At 36.1% G+C, this 23,059-nt stretch overlaps 4 protein-coding genes across 7 annotated transcripts in view; 2 read left to right on the plus strand and 2 right to left on the minus strand.

Moving 5' to 3' along the window:
- LOC115444347 (inverted formin-2) overlaps positions 1 to 5,747 on the plus strand; it is a 114,115-nt gene extending 108,368 nt beyond the window's left edge. For all 3 annotated transcript variants that reach the window (XM_037446757.1, XM_037446761.1, XM_037446758.1), the window contains exons 17-25: positions 181 to 378; positions 596 to 718; positions 1,028 to 1,154; positions 1,314 to 1,433; positions 1,703 to 1,840; positions 2,127 to 2,316; positions 2,534 to 2,658; positions 2,872 to 2,979; positions 3,109 to 5,747. In XM_037446757.1, the coding sequence (XP_037302654.1) occupies positions 181 to 378; positions 596 to 718; positions 1,028 to 1,154; positions 1,314 to 1,433; positions 1,703 to 1,840; positions 2,127 to 2,316; positions 2,534 to 2,658; positions 2,872 to 2,979; positions 3,109 to 4,508 (2,529 nt within the window). In that variant the 3' untranslated portion in view covers positions 4,509 to 5,747. The remainder of the gene's footprint in view (positions 1 to 180; positions 379 to 595; positions 719 to 1,027; positions 1,155 to 1,313; positions 1,434 to 1,702; positions 1,841 to 2,126; positions 2,317 to 2,533; positions 2,659 to 2,871; positions 2,980 to 3,108) is intronic.
- Positions 5,748 to 6,108: 361 nt separating this feature from the next.
- On the minus strand, positions 6,109 to 12,259 carry LOC115444335. The gene is made up of 6 exons (XM_030170085.2): positions 12,055 to 12,259; positions 11,240 to 11,735; positions 10,599 to 10,867; positions 9,922 to 10,136; positions 9,485 to 9,596; positions 6,109 to 6,692 (listed from the first exon to the last, which is right to left on the minus strand). The coding sequence occupies exons 1-6, from the start codon at positions 12,130 to 12,132 to the stop codon at positions 6,585 to 6,587; spliced, it is 1,278 nt and encodes a 425-aa protein (XP_030025945.1). The 5' UTR covers positions 12,133 to 12,259; the 3' UTR covers positions 6,109 to 6,584.
- Positions 12,260 to 14,334: 2,075 nt separating this feature from the next.
- LOC115444336 (cyclin-dependent kinases regulatory subunit) lies at positions 14,335 to 17,878 on the plus strand. Its single transcript, XM_030170086.2, has 2 exons — positions 14,335 to 14,581; positions 15,226 to 17,878. Exons 1-2 carry the CDS (start codon positions 14,523 to 14,525, stop codon positions 15,446 to 15,448), a joined length of 282 nt encoding a protein of 93 aa, XP_030025946.1. The 5' UTR covers positions 14,335 to 14,522; the 3' UTR covers positions 15,449 to 17,878.
- Positions 17,879 to 18,495: 617 nt separating this feature from the next.
- The window catches only part of LOC115444348 (dystrophin, isoforms A/C/F/G/H), a 530,370-nt gene continuing 525,806 nt past the window's right edge, over positions 18,496 to 23,059 (minus strand). For both annotated transcript variants that reach the window (XM_037447494.1, XM_037447493.1), the window contains 2 exons: positions 22,573 to 22,665; positions 18,496 to 22,014 (listed from right to left, as the gene is read on the minus strand). In XM_037447494.1, coding sequence (XP_037303391.1) covers positions 21,908 to 22,014; positions 22,573 to 22,665 — 200 coding nt within the window. In that variant the 3' untranslated portion in view covers positions 18,496 to 21,907. The remainder of the gene's footprint in view (positions 22,015 to 22,572; positions 22,666 to 23,059) is intronic.

A 23,059-nucleotide genomic window follows, 5' to 3' on the forward strand; every position in this document is an offset into this window, starting at 1 on the left:
AAGATGAGTAGGCGTTATGTTAATCCGAATAGATATCAAAAGGGTCATTTGGATTCTGGAGCCTTCCTGCTCTTTGTAATTAAAATTTATGGCACTTATTTTCAATCTAACAACTTATGCATTTTATCTATTAGATATGTTATAAATTTATCAACGAATGAATGGTATTTTGTGTTACAGCAAGCAGAACGCAAGAACAAAGAGTTGATCCACTTTGCGGACGACACGCGGGTGCTCGAAGAAGCGGCGAAAGCTAGCGTGGAACAGCTACACAACGAGATTAAGACTTTGGAGCATCGGGTGGGCATGATGAAGAAGGAAATCCAGCTGCCGGTGACCCAGGCGGATATTAAAGAACAGATGGGAGACTTCTTGCAGGTGAGAGGATGAAATAGAGAAAACTATTGATAATAGGGTGGACAAACTGCTAGATGTAAAATATATAAATGTGATTCATGATTTATTTTTTTAATCGAATAAGTAAATATTTTATTATTTAAGCCAGTTCAACGTCAAAATTAGTATGTTTTGGGCTCAATATACCTATTTTAAATATTAAGGAAGAACCTAAATGTTTATCATCGTTTTACTAAAGGTGGCAGAACAAGATGTATCAGCGCTCAACAAAGACATGGAAGAAGTGGAAAGCATCAGGAAACAGCTCGCCGAGTTCTTCTGCGAAGACCCAGTCTCCTTTAAACTCGAGGAATGCTTTAAGGTATAGAATTAATGTTTAAAGAATACCTTTATTTTTCTTCGATTTGAACTATTGTGAACATTTTATCAATAAGTTTTATTTCAAAAATATTATTAGGAGTCTATCTAGACGGCATTACCATTTGCAAGTTAAGAAATCTGTCAAACATATTTCTACTTATGCGCAGTTCTTTATCAGGTAATGTCACCACAACGCATTCGTCTGTTTTCTATCTATTATAATATTATGTTCATCTTTATTTTTCTGTATTTCATTCCAATATTTAGTTTACTCTTTTCATTTTATTAATAAGTTGCATCTGCTTGTCAGATATTCGTGGTGTTCTGCACGAAGTTCCGTGCAGCTGTAAGCGACAACGAACGAAGACGCGCCAACGAAGAGCAGGCGGCGGCGAGGAGACGAGCCCGAGACGTCGCCGCTGCCAAGATCAAGACTTGTAAGTGTCAGATACTCTGATATTAAAGACTCATTAGAAGATAATCTTCTTTGTTAATTTTTAACTATATTTTAATACATCTGGTATGGTCAAAATATCTTCATAGCGTTGTATCTCTTGATATATAAGAACACACATTGATGGATCTGTCTTCCGCAGGTGGTTCGAGCGGTTCGGTGACTGATAACGAGTCGTTGATGGAGTCCCTGCTGCTGGATATCCGCAACGGTCTCGCCCGCCGCTCCACAAGACGCAACAACGACCTCTCGCCATCGCCTGGTATGTAAGCTACTAAATTAGTTCATGAACGGTAATGAAAGGGAAGATGTTACATCTGGGGTCATAAAAATCACGTTTATTACCACGCTGGCTTAATGCGGATTGGATAGAAGGTTTTAGTCAGTTTTGCCACTGGGTTGCTATTCATAGGATCTTTAATACAATATGAAGAAACTTCCAATATTTAACATTGGTTCTTATTCTTCTATGGTTTATCTACCATGAAAGGTCCGTTGTGTAATTGTTTCTAAGTACATTGTTTTTACCAGATGTGACACCAACGGGCAGTCTGCGCCGACGCAGCAGGGCGAGTCCTGGAGACGACGAGGAAGGTCTGCTAGAGTTCTTGCGACACTCGTCTCCTGCTGCAGGGGATCTGCGAGAGAGGAGCGCCTGGGGCAGCCTAGGTATGATCCTGAATATATCTGCATAAACTAGTAGCTCGCTGAGTTTGTTAGTTCAAACGTATTAAAAATATACTGAACGCGAATTCATATAGTATTAGAAATTTTGACAAAGTTTATTTTGTTTAAAATCTCAAAGTCCGGTAAGTTTCTTTCCTCTATTAGTTCAGTTTATAGAATAGCTTCATAACATTGGTCCATAAAGCTATTACATCTGCATGGCTCGTTGTGTTCAAATTGACTACTCAGGGAGTGGGACTATGTACAAAATTCCGTATTTTCTGTTCAGATCGGTCGTGGTCGCGCCGCAGCGGTCGGCGCGAGCCGGACACTCCCCCCGCCCGCGCCGGGCCGCCGTCCCCCGCGCCGCTGGCGAGCGCCGCACAGCCGTCGCTCGCGCCCGCCGCGCCCGCCTCCCCCGCCTGCTCCGCCTCTCCCGCCTCTCCCGCGCCACAACCAGAAGCGCCCGCTAAGCCCAAGTAAGTTATTGTCATATCGATACAAAAAAAATACATGGTCAAGTTCTTTGTGTGCTGTACCGTCAGTGAGATGTCAAAGACTAAAGCATGAGAGGGTAAAAATAATATATATTGTAATATTACATTGTCTAACTTACGAAAAAAAATGGTTTTTATTATTCACAACTGTGTTAAAATAAAATATAATAAATAAGTACTATATTATATTGTGTGATAGGGAATGGCGACAGAAGATCGAGTCATGGCTGAGAGCCAACAGCCAGGAAGAAAAGCGCGAAGCGGAGCTGCGCGAGCGAGCGAGACGGCTGCAGGCCAACCGGCGCTCCTTGGAAAACGATTCCGGTAATACCATCTTATTTTCTTCTATTTTTAATTCTAGTAGTTTTAAGGTCTTTTGTACAAAATCATCAGGTTCAGTAAATTTTTGGAATTTATACCATCTCCTTTCCTAATTCCAATTTCTCCATAAAAAAGGTATCTAAGTTATGTCATGTCTATTTATTTTCGTTTGCATAATTGCCATAGTATTAGTTAATTTTCCATTGGTATCTGCAGAGAGCGAACGAAGCGCAACACTAGACACTCTGCCGGAGGGCCGCGCCGAGTGGAGGCCTGCCGTGCTCCCCGACACCGACGTCGTACGCGCCTTAGAGGCTGTCGAAGGTAATACACCATCATTTAGCTACTTGGTATCTCTAATTTGATTTACCAAAAATCTTCAACATTGAAATAATATAGTGAACTGGAGTATGTACTTGAATACTTTTAAAAATAACCTTTTTTGTTCACCAGATGTCCAACCCCACACGAAAGACAGAATGCCGTGGAGGAAGACAGAAGAAAACGAAGAAATGCGAAGGCTAAGAAGGCAGCGGTCAAGACAGCAAATCGAGGTCCCACAACAACTCATATCCATTAGCGAAGAGGAAAAACGAACCCTTCCTGACATCACCGTCACCAGCGCGAGAGACATCAAACCGGAGAAAGTGGAACGCAATGACAGAATAGAGATAGACTCTGATAACATAGAAACTCCACCGGCACAAAGGAAGATGTTTAACCCACCACCGGACAGAGAACCTTGCAGGAAATTCCAGCCTTTAATACCCACCAGAGTGAGCTTGAATGATAAAGCCTCGATAGAAATGAAGGATCTTTGTCAGGAAATTCTAGGAGATGGACAGTTCGACAGATTCTCAGCGGCCAGAAGAACGAGAAGGTATAAGAGAACTCCTGAAACTAGTTCTCCTGAAGAAGAGAAGAAACCAGAACCAACAGAGGCAGTCGCAGAGACACAGGTTATGAGGCCTTCAAAACTCGACGTGCAAGCTTCATATCCAGTGGAGACGCCACCTCAGACAAAAACAGTTGAAACGGTTAAAGATGACAAGGAAAACAGGCTCAAACGCTGGCAAGATAAGTTAAAGAACCAAAGCACAGAGAAGATAGTAACCAAAGAAACCAAACCCTACTTGAGGTCAAGGCGGCAGACTTCAATCAATCAGGAGGATGTCCAGAAAGCGATTAGAGAACTCAAATCACCGACTGAAAATCCAACTGGAGTTTGGTCTAGGAATGCTTATAGGAAATCCATGAATGCTAAGATTGACAAAGTGCCTGAAAGAACTACGTCTCCAAGGATATCGAAGGTGAAAAGCGAACATGAGCTGAATGATGAAGGGTTTGAAGAGACACAGAGCTTGAACTCAGAGAGCGCGTCGCAAGGAGCATCATCAGGTTGCAATGTCGAATGTGATTCACCAGTTCCAAAAGTTCTGAAATCCCCTGAAATCCCAAAGAAAGTGCCAGCCAAAGAGTTAAAGGTCCCTCCGCGGACACCGATTGACCCCAAACGCGCCGTTCCCCGACGGACCAACTCCCTTAGGGTTGAGAGATCAACGTCTAGAACATCTTTGAGGAGTTCACGAAGTTCTTTAAATAGCTCAGCGTCTGTAGCCACGGTTAAGAAGGCACCAGCTCCAATAGTCAAACCAACTCCGAAGCCGATCCCCAAACCAGTGGTGCCTAGAATGCCAGCATCAAGATCTTCATCAAGTGGGAGCTCGGTTGGAGCCGCAAGGCCTCCGTTGAAGAACTTACCCAGGACATCAGGGTTCATGAGACCTACCCAAGCATCGAAAGGGAGGGGTGGTCTCACTCCACAGCAAATCGTCCGAGCCAGTGTGAAATAGGTGCTATTTGTTGGTATAATATTGTTATACAATTTGATTTGTCAGATCGCTGAGTTAGACAAGTGACGTCACTGATGCAGTCTGTCAAAATGTATACAGTAAATGCTCTGTCTGTATGAGTCAATTGAAATCGGTGCTAAGTCCAGTCGGACGAGATTTTAGTATGACGAATCAGCTCTTTATAATGTTGTTTATAGAAAAGAAATTAAGTTTTTACCAATAATCACGAAGGATATGAAAAATGACATATATTTTTTACCTGACAAGCCATATTTTTTACTTTTGTATGTTAAACGAAAAGGTTGTCAATTACACAAAGCGAAGGTGCATTTGGATATTATTATAATTATAAAGGGCTGATGTAACCCAGTGAATAAATCAAGGGCCAGACATCTAGGCAGTTAATAAAAATATATTCACGTATTAACCATTAAAATTAAAAAAAAATATTATTGGAAACTTCAGATGCCAATAGGTGCTAGAATCTCAACGAAAAATCTGAAGCTTTCAATGACTTATTTAGATTAAGTCATATCACTTAGATCTGTCTATACGTAAAACCCGTACATATTTTTATATTATTTAATAAAATTATATATAAAACAATTCGAAGTGCCACGAGTCAGTACGGGTATTATTTAAATTTTATATAAGGCAACTAAATTTCACGTGTCAGAATCTAATTATTCTGACATTTTTCAATTGACTCCAATGGTTTCTAAGATTGAAAAGTTTTCCATCACGCTTCAATTAAATACATTCCGATATGCAACAATGCATTTATTAATTTTAAAAAATCTTGGTGAACAATCAATCTATTAGATATCGATTGCACCAGCTGTCCTTATATTGCCTACTCGTTGAGAATAGGTACAAAAGGGCTAGCGAAACCGATGGAATTCAAGTCATTATGGCTAAGAAATTTGGAAAACATTGTGAGTTAATTGGAAAATTCAGAATAATTAAAGACAATGTGATTTTCCAAGTCAGAATCCCACATTAATTGGAGTCATTAATTTTTTGTATTATTTACTAATGTAATATATTTTTAATATTAAACAAAGACCATAGTTAATGATCTGATTTTTATACGTAAATGTAAGATCTTTTTCAACTTGTCACAAAACACAAAGTAAGTTAATGGAATAAAATTATATTGTGTAAGATTTAACACCAATGTCTTGTTGTAAGTGTTTATTTACTAAACGAAAATACAATAAAATTATATATCTACGTAAACTTTGGTTTTAGTTTTTATAAAAAAGTAATATACCTTAATATAAACCTCTGTTTTATATTTTAACGATCTTTATTGAGTTTTAAAATATTTACGTGTTTTTTTATAGTATTAAGAATTGATTTTATTTTACCTTTAAAAAAATAAATAGCCCATAACAGTTGCAACACACAGATATTTAATTAAAATATTATAAATCTCAAATTCAATGAATATCACAAATATACAATCCTATAAATCTTTCCCAGGGCCCTTATTCTGTATGATAGTGTAAACTCGTAACGCGGCCGTGTCATGTTATCTCCGAGAAATGTGCGTGGAATGGTATTCTGTAAGTCAAATATCTATAGTCCTAAACATGACGCGTTGTGTTACGTGCTCGTTACGCACGGTTAAAATAACGTGCGGGATAGAGAATAAGGCCCCAGTTGTAGTCGTCGCTTTAGGTAAACGAATTTTTAGATCTATTCGAAATTTATAAAATGGAAAAAAATGAAACCACATATTTCTACAATATGTTATCTTAACTCTGGTAGTTAAAAAGAAAAATAATGTCAATATTATGTTATTAATGTCACAATAAACATGCCACTTAAATATTTGATTCCTTGTATCTCCTAAAGTATTCATTATTTTAATTTGCAACCAACACTATTAAATGGGCCAATTAATAACGAATATTTTGGTAGTTTAACATTTTCAAAAAGATCAATCATTTATTTTTAGTTAAATTATTCGTAAATCATTGCAAATTCCGGCTGTAAGTCGTGCACAGAAAATGTATGGAAGGATTGCTCACGGCCGTTTGCTCGGAGGAGGGTCTTAATCGTAAATTGTGTTCATATAGCGCCTTCGTCCACTAGTTCTCGAACTAACTCTGTCATTTTCCTCCGACACGCTGCATTGGACGTCCACACTGGCTGAATGCTTGATGTTGATTCGTTGTCCTGTTTATGATGTATTTTTTAGCAAAGAGCACTGTATGAAAGACAGAAGGAGACTCTGGGCTCTTTTTTTAGCCATCTCATGTAGATTTATGGAACTGCCAAAATAAGTTATTTAAATTTTCAGCAAACTAAAAATCTCCTTTAGTGACCATCATTGAAAATAAACGAGTTTGTCAATGAAGGGGCAGGCAAGTGCGTCCACTTTTGGCCTGTATTTCGTCCCATGGTGTAGGGACGAGTCTATCGCCATATCGGGCACAAAGGACATTGTCGAAAACGGCCCCAGAACCAACAAAGGTGTGACTAGCACCATAATTATTTATGTATTTTTTTATATTATTTGCAAATATGTGTATAAAACGGACAAGCTGCTACATCCAAAATAAATATATAAAAGTACTGTAACGACTTAAAGTCAAAGTCGCCGACATGTTTACAACTGATTGTGTATAGAGATGTACCGGTTCGACAAAACGATAAATATAATTACCGATAATTAATAATTATTGATACATTTTAATATATTCGATTTGTGGAGCAGTGGATGCGTCTCAAATAAATAAGTAGTTAGTTTTAGGACTAAATTGATTATAGATCAAGTCGTCTATGAAAAAAGTTTTTTTTTTTAGTTTTTAATTCATATTGATTTACTTTGTTTATTTAGATTCTATATTAGCGACCCGCCCTGGCTTCGTACAGATAGCAGAGCATACCATATTATGCGAACATTTATTTTTCTGTCGTACAAAATATTTATGAATTATACATATAAAAAGTAGCGTTCTTCTCTCTCCCTCCATCCGGGGGCCTCAAACTCTCTCCATATTAAATTACTATCGGATCCGCCCGTGTGAAAGATTTTCCGGGATAGGGGTCCCGCTAAATATTTTTCCGAATAAAATAATCCTATGTTGAATAAAATCGATTTTTGTATAAATGATCGATATAATCGATCCAGAATCTAATCGAGTAGTATCCCTAATTCTTACTTCATTTTTCAATTCAATTTAATGTCACTTACACTTCACTCATCAGAGACAAATAAACTAGACTCTCACTTTCCATATAATATAATATATTATAATTCTCTGAGTATTACTATATCATTGACGATTCGGCTATTATAAAGACTCTGTGCGATTGATTACGATATCGACATACACTGGCTGTGATTTCTGGACTTTGTGAACTGATGTAACAATTTACCTGGCATTGATAACGGATACGAAATGGAAATTGCTTTTTGCATTAATTGTGGCTCTGCTGGTGGGTCCATGGTGTTGGAGAACGAGCAGATTCGCCATTGTATACAACAATGGACAGCGCCTCGTTTGGTAAGCACATTTTTCTTTAATCGTACAAGTTTAACTGCCACCAAACTTCTAGTTCGCTCCTCAGTTCCTGTTCTTGGTAACTGCGTGGAGACAGCGAACAGAGTCTGTATACTACCTACTACACACTTTAGCATGTGGCTGTGGCAACTTAAGAGCAAACTAGCAATTATATTGTTGTTTAAAAAATGTGTGTCATATGCTTGAAGGTTTTTTACATTTAATTCAGCTGGAAGATTTGAATACATAAATCTGCTTTCCGTGTGACACAATATTAATATATTGCCATTCTAATTTGAGCATAATGTGTTTGTTTGTTTTTTCTTTCAGGTTGTAGCCCTTGATCTTATATGTACAGCATGTTGGAACACGGCCCAAAGCCTATACATACTTCAGCTGTAACAATGTTAGTAAAAGCTGCGTGCTCTGTACTAGAATGTTGGAACTCCAGACTCGCTCACATCAAATAATTCCATTAACGACAAATACTCCACATCATGTTTATAGCAGAAATATCATTTTAGAAAGACTTGCACCATTGGAGGTACATATAATGAAAGATTATATTAATTTAACTAATATGGTGTTTGGCAAAACTGAATTGATAAATTATACCATAACAACAACCCTCCTGCACAATACTCAGATATTTTATAAAACAATGTAGGTGATGAGGAAATAAATAATATGAACTGAATTTTTTTTTTTATTTGTTTAATTTAATCCTACATGCCCTGAGAGTCTACCAAAAGTGTGTTAAATATGCCATGCTTCTGATGAAGCGTGAATGCTCAACAGTGCGCCTCTGTCTGTCTCTTCGGGGAATATGTACGTATATATAGAAAATACATAAAATCTGAAAGGTACTCTTAGAGGATATAAATACTATAACTACATAGTTAGGTACCTTATTACTTATAAAAAAATATATGAATCAAGTCTTAAAATAGCCTGATTTAATCAGATACCTACATAGTGATGAATCTTTAGGGCTTATATATATTAGATAGGTAATTATATCAATAAAAAGCATATTTAAAGCGTAAATGATAGGACTATAAATCTATCTTGAACATTGAAAAGCTTTCAATGTTTACTATCAATTATAACCTCAAAATCTCATCGTTTTTTTGGATTAATGCGATACCCCAGCTTGTCCGTGTGATAAATAATATGTCATGAGAATTTATTAATGATTCTAAATATTACAAACATTTTTCCATTGCTGTTGGTTCCAGGGCGAATTATGTATGGGCACAGAACAATGTCCTTTCGGACTCCGAGCTGTACTGAGCAGAGGAACCCAATATCAGATTGCCCGACAAGGGATTTTAACCCAGAACCATAGAGTAATTAATATACTACGTAACACCTAAAACTTCAGAGTGGTGTAGTGTACACGCATTACCACCCGGCAATCAAAGTAATGCACGACAAAATTATTGTTAAAGGTAAATTTACCTTGGATTGATACAAATTTGGCGCCTCGTTGCTTTCACACTTCATTATAGGGTACATGTCTAGAGCTATGCCGAGCCCGAAACGACTTTTCTCTTTGAACTCTTTTAACAACCTGCAAATATATTTATTATTTATTTAGGCACACCAACATATAATTAAAATTTACATATAAGATAAGTAAGTGGGTAATAAATGCTTCGTCATGGGTACAGGATGAGAACAAAGGGAAGGAATTTTAAAATCTCACACAGCCGGAACTAATATCGAGGTCTAGGCTGCGGCTCAATGCTTGTAGTCTATAATTCTGCTTCCCTACTGTTAATGGACAACAATAAAACGAGCAACTTGGTCGTTTTATTCGGCAGTATAAAAACAATTATCCTACGTTGTCGATAATTTAATTATTTTAACAGCTTTAATTACAAAAATATACTCACAGTTCATACAAAGCTTCCTCGTTAGGAGCGCCGCAGAACAGCGAGTCATCATCGCTGAGCTCCAGCAGCCGTTGATGCAGTTCTGCCGTGTAGTGGCGGAGGAGGGGTGTGAGGTGCTCCACCCTCTGCCACCTCTCCAGGCAGAGGTACATTATGTACGCCAAGTCCAACGCTGGGGAGGCGTAGCGGACTAGCTGGAAATCTACCAGGTACATCTGGAAGAAGCGTTAGCCTTAGCCAAGACCTTGTCTATATAAACAGTTCTGTAAGTTGTAGTGCACGAATGCCTAGTTGAGAATAAAATATTCTATCGAAACGGATATCTGCAGGTCCAAGACACAATGTATCTCTGACGTTTTAAAGATATGTTTGTATCAAACAATAATCGCGCGCTTTACGGTGGAGAAAAGATGGGAGAAAGTACAGAGCTGGTATTATTATTAGGATTTAGTCTTATTGATATAAGTTTTAATGAGTGATTTTGGGTATCTCGTGATAAATAATAAATATAACTTATAAGTTATATTTATTATTTATCACGAGATAAATAATAAATATAACTTATAAGTTATATAAGATGTAGAGTCAAAGTAGGTATATATACCTACTTTGACTCTGTGCCATTAAAATTATTTGTGTTTATATTTGGTATTTGTTACAATTTTTTTATTACCTACCTCAGAAATAGCGCCATCGACACTACGAAATAAGAAGTTATTTGTCCAACAGTCGCCATGACAGATGACCGCCAATGGTTCACTCGGCGCTACCAGATCTACCATATTCTTGAAGAAAGTGTCTTCGCTGCAGAACTCTTTGAACTTCTCCAGATATAGCTCCTTATCTTCTGAATCTTGAAGCTCTTCCTCTACCATAGCGATTGCGTTGTGGATCGCTTCTCGATAGTACTCTTTGTAGTAATCATCGTTTTCGGATAAGAAAAATACTGCAAAAGGGAAAATATTAAATTAATTACGTGGGATGCTTACCAACCTGACATTAATAATCTTTAGTATGTCCCTGTTACTTCTTATTAGCAACAGAATTTATAGTTATATGTGATAGATAGTACGGAGGGTCTAATTTCATTGATGATGATAAATAAACAACGTTTGTAGGTACAAACGTTTCGTTCAACGAAGGTTCGTTCCTTTCCTTTACACTCAAATAGAATTTGGTTTGATGAAGATAATGTGTAACAGATTTACTGGTCTTAATACTGCTGCCATTTACGTCAGATATCACGTCGTTGACTCCTGGTACCACTTACACATGTGTTATTCTATACATAAGTATTTAAATTAAACTAAACACATACCTTCTGAAATTCCATCTTTCGAGTTCAGCAGCTCGTAAAACTCATCAGGGCTGTGACACTTCATGGCCAGGGACAGGGCGTGGAAATGCGCCAGATTTTTGAGCACTACATAAGTCTGTTCAATAGTCAATCCTTGCTTCCTATCTGGCATTACGAACCCATATTGCTTCAAATCTTTGAGGACCACGCAGTCGTTCCTCGCAAGGTAGCATTTTGGTATAGAATTAAAGGGGTCTTTCACACTCCCCCACTGGGACTGAAAGTTAGCCAACGTCGGCCAAATCTTGTTGTAAAATGCCACTTCGTTGCAGAAAAGCTCATCGCTTTTGAAAGCTTCTCTCATCACCACGTTTTCTGGCAGGCATTTGTATATTATGGACCCTTCCCATGGTATTTCTGATTCGGAATCGTCTGTTTGGGATTTCTGAATACCTTTGAGAGTAATACGGTATACCATTGAGGTGTAATTGTCGCCTCTTTTGGAGCCTGGTGCACCCTGGTGAGAATAAATGGATTTGGTTAGTGAAAATCATCGTCATATATTACAAGTATATATCTGAATTTTAGAACGTGACAGTAGCTAGTGCCCACAAATAACACAGTATTTTGGTACAAATGATTTCAAATAGAGAAGAATTATGAGGTAGCATATATGAATACTTAACACTCACTCAAAAAGTTTCTGACTTTTATTGAACTTAGAACCAACCGTTTATGACCACGCATTATTTAGTTGCATAGAGCATACATTTAATCTTCAGTACTTCAGGAATGCTTCTATCAACATGATGTTGTTAACCTATACCATCTCTTACCTCAAAACTCTGTAGTATAACATCAGGATGTTCTTCTCGGAGGAATCCTTGCAGGAACTCTAGCGTGATGTGTGTCATGACTGCCGGCTGTTGCAGGACTGGGACGACTAACTGTCTTGTTGTTGCACTGGCACCGTTCGTTACGTGCCTTTCTGTTGTGACTAGCGGTTTGGGAAAATTTAACACTACTCAGGACTATGTAGCATGAGAAAGATGAAGAGGTTTTGAGCTTATATTCCGGCTGAGCCGAGTATTGCAGAGTAGGGAATATAATTAGAGAGTATTGACAAGCGTAATATTAGGAGAAGACAGTCACGAGTTAATTATCCAAGTCCAGAGATGTGCAAGGAATGCACATATTTTTTTGAAACATCTCATTTCCTTTGAATCAATTTCATGTAATTGAAACAAAATTCCTCATTTTATATTAGTATTATGTTTCTATAAAGCGTTGTCAAAACAACGAGAGTATACCATCTAGTGCGATTTTCGTACTTTTAACATGCATTGTCTCGTCCAGAAATCCCTCAATGATACTCAAGTATGGTCACAACACAAGTGTGGGGTTTGCTATTGAATTGCCTGTTTGGGGTCGCCATGATTGGATAATGCCGCGTCTCCACAACCGACGGTTAACTACATAATATGTAATCGGATATTTGTATCGCCCTCCCTATTTGCGCAACAGTTCGTATAAATAGTTGACAGGTATTTATAATAAATAATTCAAGGAAAATAACTTGAGTGTAGTGTGACGAACTTACGTCTTAGTACTTATATAATGATTTAATTATACATATCTCACGCCTTTATCCCCGAAGGGCTAGGCAGAGGTGCACCCAGAGCATCCACTTTCCGCCTATGTGTTCTGTCCCATGATGTGATAGAGGGCGAGCCTATCGCCATATCGGACAACAAATTCCAGGCTCCGGTCTGATATTCAGGAGAAAAACCCAATCTCTGTTTGCCCGACCCGAGATTTAAACCCGGGACTATAGAACGGTCTCATACAGCGCAATACAACTACGCCATTGAAGCAGTGAGAAATATTGTACCTCATGTAATTCATTATGTTTATTCATATATAAAATTAAAGAGATTTCGGAAAAGTCTTGCGAAAAGAACATTTCGGCCTAGGCGCCAACTCGAGCCACCCTACGTAAGCCTAACAAAATTTAAATTCTATTTTCATTCCTCTTTTATTAATTAATTATTATAAAACTTTCCAATTCACTGGTCACTCTTAATCTGAATTGGGGAGGGAGCTGAACGTGCTTGACCCTGAACCTTTCGGTAGATTCTTTCCTTTCGCGAGATGACTTCTTCGATAAATATTTGGGCCTTTAGCCGTTGTTTACTTTATACCTGACTTAATTTTACACCATACTATGTTTGTTTCCTGTCAGCATACTCCAGAAAACTTTAAAATTCATCGGACACTGGAGGCACGGCGTCAGACGCATGGCCTCCTGATGTGCTGTCCTTTGATGAACTTCTGTCTTCTGGTCTCCAGCCTTCGACCTCCTCCGAGCTAGCATGGCATCACATCAGCTCGACAGAATGGCAACACAGTGTTTTAGTAGCAAGACAATATGCTAGCATTAGAACGGTAACCGGGTAGCGTGGTAGCCCTGTAGCAGGACTAGTAGGGTAGTGCGGTAGCATGATAACGTAGTATCGTACATTGTATTCGGTGGCATTGTAGTTATGATATTATTGCTGATAGACGATCCAAAGAAAACAAAAAAAGATTTGTGCCTTTGCCTGCAACTACGCTAGCGTACAGTGTCATATAAGTAACGGTTGAAATTTTTATGAAATACATACAAAACCGTTATTAAAAAATTAAAAAATAAGTTAGTAGAAGTATAATAAACAATTTATAATAAGACGTACTGCTTAAAAAGGAACGTATTCATTTCACTTGTTTTCCCTCCAAATTTGGAAACGTTCAAATACTACATTCGAAGTATTTCGATTTACTACAATAGTTCGAGCAGCATGGCGTTGCGCGGCAAAATGTTAGTTATGAAACACTATGTACTGAATTAAATACAAAAAATATGGTCATGTACTACGTACAGTCTAAAGTACTTTTCATAATTTTGTAAGCCTCAAAAATTTTACATTATTATTATTATATATTCGGTTTGTAATTGCATGTTAAGAAATAGAATTTACTAGTATAATAATAGGACATAATTAATTTATTTAAAAACAGGTAACTTCGACACATCGAATTAAAAATTATGCTCAAAAATCTAAAATAAGCATTACTTTTTTAAAACACCAGTTTCCAAACGCATGTCGTTATAACAGCTGTCAATGTGAAAATTTGATTTTCCTTCGGTTTTCGGCTATTCGTCAGACAGATTGTGTGAAAGAAATTAATCTACCTGAAATTTTCCCTGACTTTTTTGTGATTTTTGTCTGATAACACTACTTAATTAGTAGTTGAGTGAGCCAACATGCCTGTGGACCAAATTCAGTATTCAGAAAGGTACACCGATGACGTATACGAATACAGGTAAAGTTGATGTAATTCTGGCGCATTTTGTAACATTTCTTATGTTTTTCTGTTTCAAGAAACTTATTAATCTTATTTCGACTGCACATGTGTGTTACCACGCCGTGTAAACTAACTATTTTATATTTTGAACGTTATTTTGAAGTAGTTACATGATCCAATATGGTTACACTAATAGAACGTGTAATTTTGTAAATTCGTTATCAAAATACATTAAATAATATAATATTTTTTACAATGATATTATGACGGCCAGGTTATGTGGACATTCATGAATAGTCTGGTTAAATGGTAAAAATAATTTTATCATACATTGCTTAAGGTGACATGATGCATGTTTGAATGTCTGGATTATGAAATGCATAATATATTCTAATGTATTTTTATTATCACAATTCCCCTACACTAAGCATTATTACACTAAATTTGTTTTAAATTTTATCATGCAAGTTGCCTAATTAACCTAAATAAAGTAAAGCTAAGGTGTAGATAATTATTAATCAAAGATATTTTTTTTCTTTTAATACATATTTTTATTCAAATAAATGAAACAGCAAACAAGTCACTTACCCAAGGTAAAAAAAAACTGATATGTTAGTTTTTCATGTATTTACATATTTAATAACCTATTCTATAATTTTCAGGCATGTCATCCTACCACCAGATATCGCCCGTCTTGTCCCAAAATCCCACTTGATGACGGAAACAGAGTGGCGCAACCTCGGAGTGCAGCAGAGTCCAGGTTGGTTACATTTCATGGTACACAATCCTGAGCCTCATGTCCTGCTGTTCCGGAGACCGAGAACTGACATTCCAACTCCTGTGAATGGATTGGATACAAACACCAGCTCGGCTGTGGCGGTTTGAGACTAGATTTGGTGATGTTGCTGATAAAATATTGTTTCTATAGTTATTGAGTATTGTAAATTCCAATTTCATAAGAATAATGCATAATATGCCTTAATATAAAACTGTGAGACAGTGTCTCTATGTCTAAATTTAGTATTACCGTATTGCAAAGGTAGAAGTACTGTTTCTAGACAAAATTGCCTTGAATCCCTAAACCCAAGATAACAAAGAGTAGAAGAAGGTCCCTGATTATTTATTTAGGTTGATTCATTGGGGATTTCTGGCAATTCAAGGATGTGTTCAAACATGGTAATATGGTGAAATATTCCATAGCAATATAACATCAAGGTAATAAGATGTTTTGACAGATTATGGTGCTTCTATGGTAATTTCTATTTACATAAGGATACTGCTGTGAGATATTTTCATTGATTGCCCAATATAAGTTATTACCTAATTGGTGAAGAGCAATAATTGGTGGTTACATTATTGATTTATGTGCAAGTGTCAATTTAAAGATGATGAAAACATGATACAATATTGCATAATTGTTTTTGAAAGATAATGCCTTAGGATGTGTTTTTTTATATTGGTATTTTGAAAATAGGAAAGATGTATGACATAGGCTTGGAGATATCAATTATGAACAAACACAAATTAACAGCAAACTTATAAATACTTTTGTAGTCTGAATTATGGTTCAGTGTTCTATCAGCAACATTTATAAGTGTTGACGTAAAATGTGGCGGCTTTTATGCATTTAAGAGTCTATAATTATTGTGTTATTATATTAGTAACGAAATAAATTGTCACATTTAGGTGAATGCCTACTTAATGTAGAGATATTCTTTATGTGACGTAATTAAATTATTTATTGTATTAGTGCCTTTAACACTTAAAATGTGCCTATTTCAAAGTTAAATTGGATCTTATTCACTCTTCTCACAAGATTATTTGAGTCATGTTTTATGAATAAAGAAGTGCCTTTTCCTTTCAATTCAATCTCCAAACAGTGGATTGAGAAGTAAAAACCTTGCATTAAGTTCCATGGTACTACACAGAAAACCTTGATTTATGGTTAACACCATGGTAATGTTATTAAATAAATATCAACTAAAGGTTCTAAAATATGTAAATTATTCTTATACGGAAGTCTGATAAGATCCATTGTTAACTTTGGCTACCAAAAACAATTTATTATTTAGATGAAGATATCTATGAAAGTATGATTCATGTATTGTTATGTATCCTAAATATGAGGCCTGTTTTATGTAAGGTCTGAAAATCCTATGATAGTTTTCCTAATCAATAAATATAATTAATCTAGAAGCCTTATCTCATTTTGTTGCTTTTCTTGTCAAATATGCATTGGAGATAAAATGATTATATGGGTTTTAATCACAACTTGATATTTATTGCTAAGACCCAAGATATATAATTGCTAATGAGATATTATTTTCTTCCAAAATAGCAATTGTCTGGCTATTAAAGCTGTTCAATAATATAATATTTTATTTGTTCCTGCATTTTTATCGGTCAGAAAATTATATTATATAGTTTAAATTGAAATAATATACTAATGTAAGTACTTATAAAACTATGTATTAGGTAATAGAACTTGCAGATAGGGTTGCCAGGTAAATAAAACAATATGCTATGCTATCTAGAGTTTTAAACCTTGACTGTGTATTTTATAAATTTTCTTGTTTTTTTTTTTATTTGGTAAACTGTCCCAACTACACCTAGTATTTATGCAGTGAGTTGCATTATTTTTTTTACATAGATTTATAAAAAAACAATGTATTGTGAAGAAATTTTTAGGTTAAATAGTATGGATTAAAATATTTACTTATTAACAACATTGAAGTATTGGATGAAATATTTGGTGTCACTATCGGCAAGTTCTAAAGAAAGGAACCCTAAAGGTTGTAGTATATTTTATAGTAAATTATATGAGAATGAAAACACTATAAGTTCCTATTTTATATATGCAGCAGATTCAAATTACACCAGGGAGTGAAAAAAAAGAACAAAATATATTGATATTTATTTCTACCACTTATGGTAGAGTTACATTTTCTTATGAGTTTTATTATGGACGCATTGGTAGAAATGTGTAGGGATGTTTTCTTTAGTTTCAATTAGCACATGTAGTACAAAAAGGTAAATGCCCTTATTATTTTAAATTTACTTTGACTATATTGGTTTTTGCAAAAACTTCTGGTGTCTGGAATGTTATTATTTTTTGCCTGACTTCTTAAATATAAAGTTTTATAGCCATAGCAAGGTGATAATGCTTGAATAATAAATGCTGTTAACAATAAGGCTGTTTACCTTATCTCTATTTTATGATTGGTTGATAGAATACTTATTAATTAATATTAATTGAAATAACTTATCTTTAAGTTTTAACTATCTTTGTTAACTTGAATACATGTTTATACAATATATTTGTTTTCATTATATGGTTACCAATTCCTTTAATAGGTATTCAACAAAAGGCTGATTAAATGTAGGAGTCATCAGCTCACACTTGACAACTTCCATAATAAATAATTTTCCATCCAACCTCAATAACAACCATTGAAATCATCATGAGATCGGTTAGGAAAATGTACCAATCGGAATAAAGTTTTTTTGGCATGGTTACAAATGTTATTCTAATTAGTTAATTCTTGGAAATGTATAGAAGTTTAGATTGGGAGCATTTATTGAAATACGCTTTAAGTTATACCGACTGCCTCGGTGGCGTAGTTTTACTGCATGCGCAGTTCGACAGCGCTCAGAGGTTCTGGGTTCGAATCTCCGGTCGGGCAAAATGATATGTGGGATTTTCTGCTCAGTATCAGCCCGGAATCTGGAATATGTGCCCGATATGGCGATAGGCTCGCTCCCTATCACATCATGGGACGGAACACACTTGACGAAAAGTGGGTGCCCTGGTTGCGCCTCTGCATACCCCTTCGGGGATAAATGCGTGATGGTGTGTGTGTGTGTGCTTTAAATTATATTGAAAACGTTTAGAATTTTTGAGTTAGGTACAAATATAAATAAAATCACCAGAATTTTACTATGCTGAATGTTTATTTGGATTTAATTAATATCTAAAAACATTATAAACTCGGTAAAATATACAAATAAATGCTCGAAGTAGTACATTCGAAATTGCCAATATTAAAAATTATATGAATTTTGAAACAGAAAATAACTACGCGCCTACATAAACAAAATAAAATTATTAACAATATATTAGTGTTGAATTTCCGTTAAAATAAACATAAATTGTGCTTTCCACTTAAATATAAAATTAGCCAAATTAATATAAAGCCGGTGTTGTGAAATTTTGAATGTTGCCAGACAGTAAACAAATTTCTACCAAATTCAAAATTTCAGACATCGACTCGAAGAAAATAAAAGTGATATGGTTACGATAGGAAGTTCTTAATATAAAGTTAGCTTCAACAGGTTTACTTAACGTTCGTATAAAAGTCATCTCTTGAATATATCCTTATCTAAAAAGGTAGGCAGCATCTTACTAGACACATTATATATCGATATACGAATGGGACATAAAAAATTCGTCACACCCAACATTATCCTAAAACGTGTCATTGTGACGTTTTGTATTAGTGAAAAAGTATTGGATACATTTTTATAATCACTAAGAAGAGTTCACTATAATATGTGACTTTAGCATCGGTAACATGTATCGACATATCCATTGTCAACTCGAAAAACACGGTGGTTGTAATAAAACCGGCACCGATTTTGTCAAGTTCGATTTAATATCGATATGTCACGTGATATGCAGAACATCGATTGAATGTTATCGATGCGTAAGTCACTTTCTATTTCAGACAGTCGAAGTTGTCGCGAAGGAAACAATACAGTCACTACGTTGCATCGAAGCACAGGATTATTTTCTCATCTCTAACAATACATTATTTTAATTTCGATAACTCGTTTATAACATACACAAACATGCACGTGTTAACATGCTCGATTATATTTCATTTGGCTACAACTATGCTACTCGTAAAACTGTTTAACGAATCCAATTAACTACCGCCTTTAATAGGCATATAATTTTTTCAAAGTTCGGAGTTCTCTGATACATTTTCCACTAAAACGTAGGCCATATCCGGTGATGTACGAATTTAGTTTTGCAGCGTTAAAATGTCTCGTAATTAAAGCTCGCTCACATTGTGATCCATTTTAAAGCTCTAAGCTCTTTGTTCAGTGTGACCAGACTTTACCGATTACTACCATTTTAGTATATTGTATATATAATGTATGACATGACATCTAATTTCATCTACATATGTAATGAAGTCTTAGTCTATTAACTGATTCTACGGTAGAATCTTTCAGAAAATGTGGTCACACTGCGGAAGCTGTCTTAAGGAAACATTTTGAAGATTACATCTCAGTTAAACAATACGTGATATTTTACACGTGCCTGTACTTTTATACACAGCAAAATGATATGGAAGTATACAAGTCGTGATATGATATTAATGAAGATTGTACTAATAAGATATGTACTTAAACGATAAAAAGTTAAGTATCGACAATTTTGGTACGTTTTGTTAAATATATATAATTATAAATGCTCGTTACGTTTTGTCTTTTTCGTTGGATGGCATCGTTCTGGCAACACTACCGCCGTTCGTGGGGGGAAAAACGTAAATAGTAGAAAATCTGTCAGGGTTGCCATACTACGAAAAAATAGGGAATGGAAGGAGACGGATCGACTCAATCACGACACGTACTGCAACAATGGCATGCCCTTATTAATACAATAAGCGTTGCATACGTTCATCGTTTGTTCGAACTCGCGGCTAATGTGAACTAAATGTAGAGCTGGGATGACATAACTATAGCAATATGAATAGCAAATATTTGTATAGATTCAGAAAAGTATAAAATAGTAGAAAATCTTACTAAATTACATAGGAAGCATGCTGACTACCAAGAAATGTAGATCGCCCTGTTGCAAGGTAGCATTTGAACATTACTCTTCCATTATTCTTTTACATACAAACTGTTCAAACATTTAAGACAAGAGTAATACTTATTTACTTTTTTTACCTTTTTCGATAAAATACTTGATGGAAATTGAGCAGTTTACTATGGATCAGGCCAAACCAGCTCTCTGTCGCGTGTTGTGTTAGTCCCACACAGCCGTCACCTCACAGGCTTCTACTCTTTAAGTGCCCCCTCGTTAGCCCGGTTAGCGTGGAATTGGAATGTTAGGGCTTATGTATAATAAGGTCGCTTGCTGACTAGACTATTTTTGGTGAAATAGCTGAGAGCAGCCTATGGTCTTGTGTTTGGTTAAGTTTTTTTATAACCTGGCATGAAAAGCGATTTTTTGTGGTCACTATCTCTAATTTCATAAATGGTCATTAATTCTTGATTTTATATTAGAGGATTTACGGATTTGAATCGGGCAACGTACGGCTTCGAGATTTTACTGTAAACATGGTCACTCCCATTTGGGATATACACCACGTCACTCGAGCGCAGTGGTTATAGCATAATATAACTGTAATTTCAATAAAAACATTATCACTTAACCACTTTTATGAGTAGGGTTTGGTACACCATATTGTGGCGACTTTAGGTGATACTATAAAGATATTTTTATCTATATTATCACCTAAAGCGGTTCACTTGGGTCTTGGACCCTCAAAAATAATTTTAAATAATGTGACTATTCCCCCAAAACCCGTGACGTCAACAAGCGATCTAAGCCAAGACAGTCAATGTACAGTGCACTTGTTAGTGATGAGTCGAAAATTAGTAGAAAATTGTGTAACAAACTTTTCCTTTCGAGTTTAAAGCATAGCATAATTTTTACAACTGAATACCAGCTGTAATGGAATATATTAAAAAGCATTTTAGCTTAACAATTAATTATGTTACGTATTTCGATGTCTTTGCACACTTTTGCGTTGAACTTAAGATTCTAATTAGTTCTGAATTCGCCATATATGATCTTAAGTAATTAGAGATACTAACATGCACGACTATGTTAGATAATCTCATAAAATTTGAACAAACGAAATGCTGGGCAAGTTCTTTCGCCATTATTTAGCATTTTATAATTATCGTTTAGTAGAATTTTTAATGACATTAACTCAATGTTGCCTAGTAATTGATTTCTACCATTTAGTAAATAACAAGGAAAAGTTTGTTCTAAAGCAATACCATTGTAGCGGTCGACAGTGTTGTCAGAATCGTCTAGCGACCTGGTTACCACTGATGACAATGGTAATCACCACTGATGGCCATGGTCATCATTAGCGAAACCATGATAGTCATCACTGACACCATGGTGGTCGCTACTGGTGACCATAGTAATCATCACTGATAACCATGGCCATTATTAGTGATCACGTTGGCCGCCTTTAGCGCCCATGTTGACCACTAGTGATCGTGACGGTCACAGCGTCCAAGATGAGCACCGTTGGGTCACTCCTGGGCCGGCTTGCCGTTGGTGTACTGCGGCGGTGCGTGCGATTGGGCTGGCTCTTCCGTCATGACGGAGACCAGCTCCTCCACTGCGCGGCCTAGGTCGTCTGGAATGTTAAAATGTCAATTAGAATATGTTGAATATTTTTATTATGTAACCTTTGATGCTGTATGTAGTCCAGTGATGTAGTGTAATTACTTTTATTTTTCAAGTACCTACAATAAGTCTATAAAAAACTAGATGATTTGAGGTTAATGAACGATGATGTCTTTTTTAAATGAACCTATTTTTTCTGTGTTGGGCTAATTAATATTTACCTCAAGGTATGCGTCCTGGTATGGTTTGCAAAAAAACAACAGTTTGTTATTATTAGGTTGATATCAAACAACACAAGCCAAACTCATGCAGAAACGATGAAAAACAACGATGAAACGAATCAAGTAACTCTACTAGAAAATAAGCAACAATACTGGCTGTGTGTCAATCGATCTAACCAACGATTACTAAAAAACAGCATAAAGCAATTTTAATATCACGTGTTAAAACAATAAAAATGTCAGAAAAACAACACCAAATAAAACGAAACTATTTTTTCTATAAAAAAACAATAAGCGGATCTAGAAAAAACAACAAAAACTCTGTTTGCGGGGCTAGTCCGGCTGACCTGCGCAGTGCATGAGCGAGTGCACGGAGTGCGGCGGCGGCGGCGGCCGCTCCAGCGCCTCGCGCTCGGCGCCCGCCCAGCGACCGCCGCCATCTTGCCGACCAACACAACCATCAAATGCCGGAATCTCATAGGTTTACATGCTATAGACTTAGTGTTCATTTCATTTCATTCCTAACCATTTAAATTTATAAACAAATTCGTTTATGGCAAGACAAGCCTTTTTTAAATCGTCGTAGGTAATAACTATTTTATTGATAATATTATAATCATCTAAAGCTTCCTAAGTTCTCCCTTTCACTTCATTTTATTCTATACTATAATCGTAGCTATGTGGGCTGTAGAGACTATCCTTTTCACAATCAGAAGTGTTGGACCACGCTGTGATGCAGGTTGGTGTATCTAACTTTATTACCAATCATTTTGCCAGTATATTTATACTTATAAAGTTAGCTTCAAAACCGAAGATATTAGTAGTATCCTATAC

This window comes from Manduca sexta, chromosome 6 (assembly GCF_014839805.1).
Source record: "Manduca sexta isolate Smith_Timp_Sample1 chromosome 6, JHU_Msex_v1.0, whole genome shotgun sequence".
Taxonomy (NCBI): domain Eukaryota; kingdom Metazoa; phylum Arthropoda; class Insecta; order Lepidoptera; family Sphingidae; genus Manduca; species Manduca sexta.

Excerpts from the sequence above, each read along its gene's own strand:
- LOC115444335 (XM_030170085.2), bottom strand. The coding sequence starts at position 12,132 with ATGACACACATCACGCTAGAGTTCCTGCAAGGATTCCTCCGAGAAGAA. Across the intron at positions 10,868-11,239 it reads GAAAGATGGAATTTCAGAAG|TATTTTTCTTATCCGAAAAC; the intron begins GTATGTGTTTAG and ends TCCCTTTTGCAG. Across the intron at positions 10,137-10,598 it reads TCGATGGCGCTATTTCTGAG|ATGTACCTGGTAGATTTCCA; the intron begins GTAGGTAATAAA and ends CGCTTCTTCCAG.
- LOC115444336 (XM_030170086.2), top strand. The coding sequence starts at position 14,523 with ATGCCTGTGGACCAAATTCAGTATTCAGAAAGGTACACCGATGACGTA. Across the intron at positions 14,582-15,225 it reads GATGACGTATACGAATACAG|GCATGTCATCCTACCACCAG; the intron begins GTAAAGTTGATG and ends TATAATTTTCAG.